The 12,327-nt window shown below is 39.7% G+C and overlaps 1 protein-coding gene across 1 annotated transcript; it reads right to left on the reverse strand.

Annotated features, from left to right (window-relative positions):
* Positions 1-10,994: 10,994 nt before the first annotated feature.
* LOC121368817 (extensin-3-like) lies at positions 10,995-12,123 on the reverse strand. The gene is made up of 2 exons (XM_041493563.1): positions 12,112-12,123; positions 10,995-11,927 (listed from the first exon to the last, which is right to left on the reverse strand). Exons 1-2 carry the CDS (start codon positions 12,121-12,123, stop codon positions 10,995-10,997), a joined length of 945 nt encoding a protein of 314 aa, XP_041349497.1.
* Positions 12,124-12,327: the final 204 nt, after the last annotated feature.

Here is a 12,327-nt window from a genome sequence, read left to right on the forward strand (position 1 = left end):
ATCTCAAAAGATTGAAAAGACTGAGTCATTGCTAAATTGAACATTTTGTTGTCAATTATTTATTCATTCATTATTATAATTTCAAAATTATTAACATATTTAAGTGCGGATGTATGATGGATCAACAGGTGGGTTGGATGTGGATCATGGTGGCCATGCCCCTCAAACACCTCTTTGGAAAGGAAAGGAAATGTTTTATTTAACGATGCACTCAACACATTTTATTTACGGTTATATGGAGTCAGACATATGGTTAAGGACCACACAGATATTGAGAAAGGAAACCCGCTGTCGCCACTTCATGGGCTACTCTTTTCGATGAGCAGCAAGGGATCTTTTATATGCACCATCCCACAGACAGGATAACACGGCCTTTGATATACCAGTCGTGGTGCACTGGATGGAGCGAGAAACAGCCCAATGAGCCCACCGACGGGGATCGATCCCAGACCGACCGTGCATCAAGCGAACGTTTTACCACTGGGCTACGTCCCGCCCTATAAACACCTCTTTGGAGTCTGGAAATAACGTGCACGTTCAGAGCATGCATGCTGTTTTAACGCATGCCTGTCATGGGCGCAAGTTCTGGCGTGGCCTTGTTCTTTCGTCCAAGACAGGAGGACACACCTCGTTTTTCCCCACAAGCTGTAAAATTTACTGTTGCCACATAACACAACTCATTCCTTGGTCGGCGAATTTTGTGCTGTTAACATCCTCGCAAAACTAATTAAATATGGATCCATGTCATTCTTTCCATCCTGAAATATATGCATTCTAAATTTAAAGTGGATTAATAGACCATGTACAACTACAGTGCGACTCTGCCTTTAAAGGGACATTCCCGAGTTTGCTATATTGTAAGATGTTTCCGAATAATAAAATATTTTTACGATTAAACTTGCATATTAAATATATTTTCTTGTTTAGAATATCAGTGTCTGTATATTCAATGTGTTTCTGGTCGTCTTAATATTTGTAAGAAGCCCAAACTGGATTTTGTCTTCAAATAATTTCGTACGTACGAAAAAATATTTTTTAAAGAAATAAAATGAAATTTAACCAAGTACAAATACTGGAACGATCAAAAACATGTTTAATATACAGCCACTAATATTTTATGCAGAAAAATATATTTGATATATATATATATAATATATATATATATATATATATATATATATATATATATATATATATATATATATATATATATATATATATATATATAGATAGATAGATAGATATATATATAGATATCAAGGAGCATAATTATCACCATCATCGTCAACATCATCATCATAATCACCATCATCACCATCGCCATCATCATCATTATCACCTCAATCATCATTATTATCACTTCAATCATTATCACCATCACAACAATCATTATCACCATCACCATCATCGTCATCATCATCGCCATCATCTTCATCATCACCACCATCATCATCATCATCATAATCATTATCACCATCATCTTCAACTTCATCATCACCACCACAATAATTATCATCAACAACAACACATAACAAGAACAATAAAAAACCGAAAGAAAACATATTTATAAAATTCGAATTGAAAATAAAAAGCTGAGCCTACAGAGAGAGAGAGAGAGAGAGAGAGAGAGAGAGAGAGAGAGAGAGAGAGAGAGAGAGAGAGAGAGAGAGAGAGAGAGAGAGAGAGGGAGAGAGCGGGGGGGGGGGGAGGAGAGAAAAGGGGTTTAAAGTGACGTAGAATGTCAATATTAATTAATCTAATTAGAAGTAGTCTAACTCAATAACTATGGCAACATGATTGTTGTGCGATATGCTGTAGTCGATTAAAAATGTAGAAGTGCTCGAGATTATTGTTAAAAATATCGATTTCCCAACCCCGAACAAAAGTTGAGGAAATTATTTAATATAATTACAAAATCTGTAGTTTCTTATTGATTATATGCACGTTTTACCTGCATGCGACACATGCTGCCTCTATTCAAACGAATTCTTTACACTTGGATGTTGTCAGGCGTCAGGTGGAATCACAAAGAAACCGAAGTCTCGCCATAATTATGCAATGCTGCCAGTGAAGGCCTAGATCTGAAAGGGACTATCCTGAACTGGTTACATTGTAACAAGTTTACGTCTAACAGATTCTTTTTTATGGCTCAAATTACATGTTAATGATATTTTCCTGTTTAGAATACAACTATCTGCATAAACAAGGTGTTTGTTGTCGTCCTCTTAATGTTTGTAATAGCCCAAACTAGATTTTACCTTCCAATACTTTCGTACGTATAAACAAAACTAAACATGTATATGTATATTGTGAAGTAAAATTTAAAAAAATTACTACTACAGACATTAGCACAGGACCGCAAACACACTGGATATATTATACAGACACTGATATTATAAACAAGAAAATGTATTGAATATGCAATTTTAGTCGACAAGAAGGCTCTGAATAGCCGAATGGGCGGGACGTAGCCCAGTGGTAAAGTGTCCATTTGATGCGCGGTCGGTCTGGGATCGATCCCCGTCGGTGGACCCATTGGGCTATTTCTCGCTCCAGCCAGTGCACCACGACTGGTATATCAAAGGCCGTGGTATGTGCTATCCTGTCTGTGGGATGGTGCATAAAAAAGATCCCTTGCTGCTAATCGAAAAGAGTAGCCTATGAAGTGGCCGCAGCGGGTTTCCTCTCTCAATGTCAGGGCCGTAGGTAGGATTGTTTTGTTTTTTTTTGGGGGGGGGGGGGGCAACTGAGTAGTTAATAGTCTAAAACTCCTTTTCTTTAAGTTTCTACAATGCTTTCCGATTTTTTTCTGCTAGTTACGGCCCTGAATATATGTGGTCCTTAACCATATAACCGTAAATAAAATGTGTTGAGTGCGTCGTTATATAATAAAAAAACAAAAACATTTCTGTTAGCCGAAAACATCTTACAATGGCTGCAAACTCAAGACGGTCCCTTCAAATGTCAGTGCCTAAAATGATGCCCATTTTGCCCTTTTACGTGTTTTTATTTCTCTTTCACCTTTTCGGTGAACATTTTGTACCTAATTTTTATCATTTACATGAAAACAACGGACCTTTTCTCTTTTTTTGACAAGAGTTACTGTTGATCATGCACACGATGAGTAGGCCTACCATCAAGAGAAAGAAAGAAAGAAATGTTTTATTTAACGACGCACTCAACACATTGTTTTTACGGTTATATGGCGTCAGACATATGGTTAAGGACCACACAGATTTTAAGAGGAAATCCGCTGTCGCCACTTCATGGGCTACTCTTCTATTTGCGCTTCCCACAGGCAGGATAGCACAAACCATGGCCTTTGTTGAACCAGTTATGGATCACTGGTCGGTGCAAGTGGTTTACACCTACACATTGAGCCTTGCGAAGCACTCACTCAGGGTTTGGAGACGGTATCTGGATTAAAAATCCCATGCCTCGACTGGGATCCGAACTCAGTACCTACCAGCCTGTTGACCGATGGCCTAACCACGACGCCACCGAGGCCGGTACCATCAAGAGAGCAAGATGTCACCATAGCAATATCGAAGTTACCGCCAAATTTATTTATTTACTTTTGCTTTGAAATGTAAACATTTTGCCTTCAATTAAATGCACATATATTAAAATATAATTACAACCACATAATTTAAGTATGGTTTGGGTTGTTTTTTGGTGGGTTTTCCGAGGACAACAGATAAAATAGTGAGTGAGTTGAAACAAACACTCCAAGTTTACAACTCATCTGTTTTTGACGGTCCTATCAAATTTGTGGACTTCCCGATTCCATACGATGTATTACGACATAATAAAACAGAAATCTAGTCGGATTGGACGCAGCTGCATTTACACGACGTGCAAACACGTTACAATTTCAATACTCCTTAATTAATTATGCAAATATCACACTTGTAACTATGATAATGCACCTTTAAGTTCTGCGTGCAGGTTTAGATGGTTCACTCCCATAAGACAGACGTCCCATAAGGCAGACATGCCATTTGATAGACAAAACTCTTTATTGGGTTATGTAATGTATCCTGTACACCCCTGACTGCGTTAATGGTATTGCTCCAATCTGCTCAGCAAGCTATGCTGCAGTGCAACAGCAGTCTTAATTAATGAGCTGATTTCATGCAAACAACAGCGAGAGCTTAATTGTAATCTGGTAAATGCAATTAATAAATGTAAAGATACAGTGCTTGGTGGATTTTCCACTGCAATATCTCCATTCAATTCATTTCACTTCAGATTGACAATGTTTTGTTTTTATATCAATGATTTAGCACAGTTATGACAGTACCTATTTAAAAAAATTGTTATATCTACCAATTCCACACAGGCAACTAGGAGAAGTTAATTGTAATCTGCTAAACAGAATTAACAAATGTAAAGATACTGTGTTTTATGATGTCCGTGTTTTTAGAGTTTAGCAACATCCGTATACAATTCATTTCACTTCAGATAGACATTGTTTGTATATCAATGAGTATTATGTCTCTGACGACCAATGTCTTGTATTTCATTGACCATACATTTAAACCATAGCTAAGCACAGAGATAACATAAAAGTTCTTATATATTAACTGCATGTAGCTACCAAAAACAGTCGTTCAGACTGATTTTGAGATGGCTGCAATCCAGGCAGTTGAGACGGAGTTTCCGCAAGCTGAAGTAAAAGGGTGCTTTTTTCACTTTAAACAGGCCATTTGGAGGAAAACTCAAGAACTGGGTCTTGCTGTTTTGTACAAAGAAGATCCAGCTGTACAGACATGGATTCGGAGGGCTGCTGGACTACCACTTTTGCCCATTGCACAAGTACAGGATGCATGGTTAGAAGCCATGAATGACGGACCTGATGTTCCACAGGCGGAGGCATTTAATGATTATGTTGTTTTAACATGGGTAGACGATGACTCCAGATTCCCTTTGATTGTATGGAACCATCATCTGACCACTGGCCCAAGAACAAATAATAATCTGGAGGGATTTCATTCCAGAATGAATCGTTCAATCCAAGTTCATCATCCAAACATATACCGATTTGTAGAATTAATCAAAGGAATAGAGACCTCCGAACGTGCTAAATTGAGACAGATAAACTTTGGAGCTGCCCACCACCAAGAAAGAGAGTGTATAAGCAGAATGAAAATAGAATCGTGAGATTGAAGGCGCAACTAACCCTTGAACAGAAAACGCCCATTCAGTTCTTGGATGCCGTTGGACATCTGTTAAAATTAGTACAAATTGTGGAACAGACAGAAAATTGAATCGTGAGACATGTATCCGACTATTCCATTATTTACTACATGTATTATTCAAGGTAAACGGCAGGTAATTAGTAATGGGTCTTGTGTTGTTTTAACGCGTCTGCGTTATGGGACGTCTGTCTTATGGGAGGACACCGTTTAGATTTGTGAACCAGTCTCGGGAGTGGCAGTCCTCATATATATATATATATATATATATATATATAATATTATAAGTGAAATTGCAATAGCTCTGGCCAAATACTGCTATTTAGCTGTTGAAGTAAGAAAATCATATCTTAATAATAACTACTTGACAATGCGACAGCCATAACTGTTAGTTTTATTATATTATTAAATTATTGTCAGAAGTTTGCTTTATATGTATCCCGTCTCTTTGACAATGAAATAATAAATTGTAATAGGTGTTAATTCCCGGGGCCAAAGAAGACTTGTTAAAACGTTTTTTCGGGTGGTATGATTTGGAACATTTTAATAGTTTTATTGTTCTGACTTAAGATTTGAGTCATTTTTAACAATTCTAAAAACGCACGTTCGTCTGAGAAGTAATGGTTATTGAGACAAGCTATAGTTACATTTAGACGGCATTTCCCTGTTTAAACATCACAGACTTTAGCTTCTCTCTGTTATAACCTTATCCAAATGTTTGCTGCGGGTTTGTAGATTAACTAAACTTAGTGTTAATTTTCACGGTTGAATCTAGGGTCTGCGCCTTTAAGTCCAACCCTGGATCATTTTAGCGGCAAACTGCTTCCTTCCAATATTATCCACATTTTAATGGTTTTGTTCTGGCTTTAGATTTGATTCACCAGTTAAATACGTCGAACAGAAACAAAATCCATTATACTACAACCACCAGTGGCCCACCTAAATTTTGCGACAGTTATAAATTATTTATTTCCTTTTTTTTTTAACGAGGAATCCTTTCGGGAACGTTTGTGGCCTTCCGCCACATGTCTTTGTCCCCCCCCCCCCCCCCCCCCCCCCGGATGTTCTGGATCCGCCACTGACCACCACCACCACCTTTAAATCCAATCCTATATCATTTTAGCGGGCAAACTGTTTCCTACCAAAACTGTCCAACACTAAGTCTTGTCTCGGCCCACCTTTCATGTCTCCATCCCACTTCGGAGAGTCGTTGCATTAAATATTCAGTATTAACAGCATCTGCCTTCGGTTTCGGTTACCATATGTCGACGTGGAATGAACTCCGCACTCTGAACATTGCTCGTAAATGATCCTCTGGCCTTTACAAGTTTGTATTCGAGTTAGGAAATCTTTTAGCATCTTTTACGAACAGATTACCACCACGAGTGACAAGGATTGCAACATATGTAGCACGAGCTGCCAAAGTAAACAAGAAGAGGAAATTGCATTCTTTATACTCTTGGTGTTCTGTTTTCAAAACACAAATTAGGCCGATATTTTTTTGCAAGCAATGTGTAACATACCATGCGTGAACACACCTTGCTCATCGCCAGTGTTTCATTGATTATACTAAAAGTTATCTATTTTATTGGCAAATGCTTGTAATGTGAATTAAATTTGTGTTTTGACATTTAAGAGACAGGAATGCATATCAACATAATATTCAACTACAACCATAGGCTACTTATTAAATGTTGTATACACCCGGAACACCGTAAAGAATTTATTAAATTACAATTAGAACATTAACATACTACTCAACATTCCAAATTATACGAATGTAACTTGTCATAATTACCCATTTACAGGTATATGCACCAGAGAAAACGTTATATTCATTATGCAAAATCGAAACGAAAGTTTGTGCAGGTGCGAGGTGCAAACGTGTTCAAAATTGGACAGATATTAGCAACATAATTATTATGTTGTAAGTAGTAACATGTTTTGTATCCGGTTCAATATGTGTGGAATGTTTATATGCAGTAAGATGTTTATCTTTTATGGATCTCGCCAACCCTCCCACTCAGCTACACGCCTGCCCCTTGGACGGATCCAGGAAATATTTTTGGGAGGGGACTAACGGGGGAAAAACAGAAAGAAAGAAAGACATGTTTTATTTAACGACGCACTCAACACATTTTATTTACGGTTATATGACGTCAGACATATGGTTAAGGATCACACAGATATTGAGAGAGGAAACCCGCTGTCGCCACTTCATGGGCTACTCTTTTCGATTAGCAGCAAGGGATCTTTTATATGCACCATCCCACAGACAGGATAGCACATACCACGGTCTTTGATATACCAGTCGTGGTGCACTGGCTGGAACGATCCCAGACCTACCGCGCATCAAGCGAACGCTTTACCACTGGGCTAAGGAAAAGGGCACAAGAACATCTTGTCAGCAGAGCACCCCCCCCCAAAAAAAAAAAAATTAAAAGAAGAAACAAGGAGCACTTGAATATTTTGAAGGGAAGCGGGTCCTCTGCACCCTCCTGCCCCCCTTTGGATCGACCTCCAACAATCGGAGCATAATATGGCTTGTTTCAGGTGTGATGAGTCATGGGATCGAGTTTCTTTGGTGGATCATCCCAACCTATATATAAAATGCCATGGTATGTGTTATCCTGTCTTTGGGATGTACATTTATATACTAGGACAAAAGGATGGGGGAAGGTGGCATTTTGTTTTTACATGTATACCCATCACCCTCAAAGTAAAATTGTATTTCAGCCAAGTATATAATATATTGCTACAAACCCAGTAGGTATAAAACAAAAACCAAGATGCCCCACCATGTTACTATGTCTAGAACTGCCCTGATTCTGTACCTGTTTCATGCCAACAGGCCTGAATCACCCGTTGACATACACAGCGTTGTGATAAATACCTCTTGATTCAATAATCACATGTTTATCGGTTCCACGATAACATATCGCCAAGAGGCTGATTGCCTTAATTACTGCCTGCATGGTCCGATCACGGTGCCGTCAAAGACTGGCTGTCCGCGCGGCGAATCACTTAATACCTGCTTTGACCTTGGCGTTTGTGCATGCTTTTTAATTGTTAATAATTTTGGTGAAAGTCATGTACTTAAAAGTTTCATTGTGTATATAATTAAAGAATAATTAATAACAGACACGTGGTGTGATCATTGTTTTGACTAATTCGTGAGTGCATGCAGTGACAACTAAATTAATATCTTTGAGCTTTATTTTGTGCAGAAATACGATTTTGTTGATTCGATTTTATTCCTGTCTTGGCAGTCATACATAAGACGAAAGTATTATGGCTATTATATCTGATCTACCTACCAAGTAGGTGGACCACATGTAGGTCTAATAACCTGGAGATTGGTTAATTGTGTATGCAAAGCACATCGAGCAGTGGGCCTAAGTCGTGTATAGGAGCATGTACAATCACGACCTTGTGAAAACATCCTTTGGACTTTTCTGTGCAGAGATTGAATATGCTAAAGGTTTTGTCGTTCAAATGTAGCTTATACTTAATATTGATCAAAAGAAAACTGAAGATTAGCGCATGGGAAGGAAAGAAAAAAAGAAAGAAAGAAAGAAAGAAATGTTTTATTTAACAACGCACTCAACACATTTTATTTACGGTTATATGGCGTCAGACATATGGTTAAGGACCACACAGATTTTCAGAGGAAACCCGCTGTCGCCACTTCATGGGCTACTCTTTACGATTAGCAGCAAGGGATCTTTTATTTGCGCTTCCCACAGGCAGGATAGCACAAACCATGGCCTTTGTTGAACCAGTTATGGATCACTGGTCGGTGCAAGTGGTTTACACCTACCCATTGAGCCTTGCGGTGCACTCACTCAGGGTTTGGAGTCGGTATCTGGATTAAAACCCCCATGCCTCGACTGGGATCCGAACCCAGTACCTATCAGCCTGTTGACCGATGGCCTAACCACGACGCCACCGAGGCCGGTCGCATAGGAAGGAAACAAAAGTTCAGAGCTCACCCTGTCCATTGCTACATTAGCCAACTGCTATTTTAAAAAAAAATACAAAATGGCTACAACATTTAGTCTTTGGCTAATAAACTATTCCTTAAATTATAACCACATTTTAATAAGTTTCAAGGAAACGCGCTACATATCTGAAAATTGGCTAAACCAAAATTAGTTCCAGTGTGAGCTCATGTTTAATTCTTTGTTACCAATGATCCTCGGCCTCGGTGGCGTCGTGGTTAGCCCATCGGTCTACAGGCTGGTAGGTACTGGGTTCGGATCCCAGTTGAGGATTGGATTTTTAATCCAGATACCGACTCCAAACCCTGAGTGAGTGCTCCGCAAGGCTCAATGGGTAGATGTAATCCACTTGCACCGACCAGTGATCCATAACTGGTTCAACAAAAGCCATGGTTTATGCTATCCTGCCTGTGGGAAGCGCAAATAAAAGATCCCTTGCTGCTAATCGGAAAGAGTAGCCCATGTAGTGGCGACAGCGGGTTTCCTCTCAAAATCTGTGTGGTCCATAACCATATGTCTGACGCCATATAACCGTAAATAAAATGTGTTGAGTGCGTCGTTAAATAAAACATTTCTTTCTTGTTACAATTGTTACACTTACCTCGAAGTTCCATTGGTAATAATTATAGATCTCCTGAAGTGTCTTATTTTTATTTAAATTTCCAAGTGTGTTATGGTTAATCATCACCGGCCTCGGTGGCGTCGTGGCAGGCCATCGGTCTACAGGCTGGTAGGTACTGGGTTCGGATCCCAGTCGAGGCATGGGATTTTTAATCCAGATACCGACTCCAAACCCTGAGTGAGTGCTCCGCAAGGCTCAATAGGTAGGTGTAAACCACTTGCACCGACCAGTGATCCATAACTGGTTCAACAAAGGCCATGCTTTGTGCTATCCTGCCTGTGGGAAGCGCAAATAAAAGATCCCTTGCTGCCAATCGGAAGAGTAGCCCATGTAGTGGCGACAGCGGGTTTCCTCTCAAAATATGTGTGGTCCTTAACCATATGTCTGACGCCATATAACCGTAAATAAAAAGTGTTGAGTGCGTCGTTAAATAAAACACTTCTTATTTTTATGGTTAATCAGTAATCGATTGACATTTTGCGTGAATTGAAAGTTGCGTAACCGACACGCGAACAGAACTACGATTCGCGTGAAATATTGAGAAACGGATTAGCGACTATAGGTAGTACTAAACCAAATAACTTCCGGCTGGGTCAAAGTTCGAGGTGCACCCACTTTTGATAGAGAAGTGAACACCACAAGTCCTGTGATTGGTTATAAATGTGAGTGTGTTGGTTGTAAAAAATAATAGTTTCATCTGGGTAAAAAAAATGTGCAATTTTACTTCATCTAGTACCAATGTGTCAAGTAGCCTTGTGCTTGAAACATGTATGGGGTACCTGTAAAAAAAAGTACTCGAATTTTGTGCGAAACTAGGGTAGTCATAGACGCTACCCGTTATCTCAGAAACGAGCAGCTTGACCCCCATTTTTTTCTGATTCACTTTAAGTGTAAGGGGTGGTAGTATTTATATCCGTGGCGTTTATGTCGGTTGATACGTTGCAGGTAGGAGTTTTAGCCACATATGTTACTATTGTCGTCTATGGGATTTGATTTGGTAGTATACACCCTATAACTAAAGGAAATCGACGTTTGGCGTATGACGAGAAGCAAATGATCTGGATTATCTATTTTACTGGCGCGGATCCAAGGGGATGGTGCTGGAGGGTACACCTCGTAATTAGAAAGGTCCCCCCCCCCCCCCCATTGTTTAGAAGTTAAAATGTGGTCAGTTTAATATTTTTGTGGAAGATTATCATGTAGGCAGTACACGTTAGGGTGTTTCTGTGGAAGATTATCATGTAGGCAGTACACGTTAGGGTGTTTCTGTGGAGGATTATCATGTAGGCAGTACACGTTAGGGTGTTTCTGTGGAGGATTATCATGTAGGCAGTACACGTTAGGGTGTTTCTGTGGAAGATTATCTTGTAGGCAGTACACGTTAGGGTGTTTCTGTGGAGGATTATCATGTAGGCAGTACACGTTAGGGTGTTTCTGTGGAGGATTATCATGTAGGCAGTACACGTTGGGGTGTTTCTGTGGAGGATTATCATGCAGGCAGTACACGTTAGGGTGTTTCTGTGGAGGATTATCATGTAGGCAGTACACGTTAGGGTGTTTCTGTGGAGGATTATCATGCAGGCAGTACACGTTAGGGTGTTTCTGTGGAGGATTATCATGCAGGCAGTACACGTTAGGGTGTTTCTGTGGAGGATTATCATGCAGGCAGTACACGTTGGGGTGTTTCTGTGGAGGATTATCATGCAGGCAGTACACGTTGGGGTGTTTCTGTGGAGGATTATCATGCAGGCAGTACACGTTGGGGTGTTTCTGTGGAGGATTATCATGCAGGCAGTACACGTTAGGGTGTTTCTGTGGAAGATTATCTTGTAGGCAGTACACGTTAGGGTGTTTCTGTGGAGGATTATCATGCAGGCAGTACACGTTAGGGTGTTTCTGTGGAGGATTATCATGCAGGCAGTACACGTTAGGGTGTTTCTGTGGAGGATTATCATGCAGGCAGTACACGTTAGGGTGTTTCTGTGGAGGATTATCATGCAGGCAGTACACGTTAGGGTGTTTCTGTGGAGGATTATCATGCAGGCAGTACACGTTAGGGTGTTTCTGTGGAGGATTATCATGTAGGCAGTACACGTTAGGGTGTTTCTGTGGAGGATTATCATGCAGGCAGTACACGTTAGGGTGTTTTTGAATACTGTAGGTGCTCTTTTAATGGGGACTGGACGTAGCCCAGTGGTAAAGCTGCTCGCCATGTCTAAGATCGAGCCTCGTCAGTGGGCCCATTGGGATATTTCTCGTTCCAACCAGTGAATTTAGATTCAAATTGTGCCTTATTAGTCATTTGACTAACTGACTGGTTATTTCTCGTTCCAGCCTTTGTAATCGTTACACATAGTTTGTTTTAAAGGGTTAAAGAAATAAAATAAAATACTTGAGACTGTAGCTTTAAATAACGACCATTGGTGTACAATAACCCATACAATAACTGATAAATTGTAATATTCAAGATGTTAATACTGAACTGTTTAAAAACTGTTGTGCAGTT

Source organism: Gigantopelta aegis, chromosome 3 (assembly GCF_016097555.1).
Source record: "Gigantopelta aegis isolate Gae_Host chromosome 3, Gae_host_genome, whole genome shotgun sequence".
Lineage (NCBI taxonomy): Eukaryota > Metazoa > Mollusca > Gastropoda > Neomphalida > Peltospiridae > Gigantopelta > Gigantopelta aegis.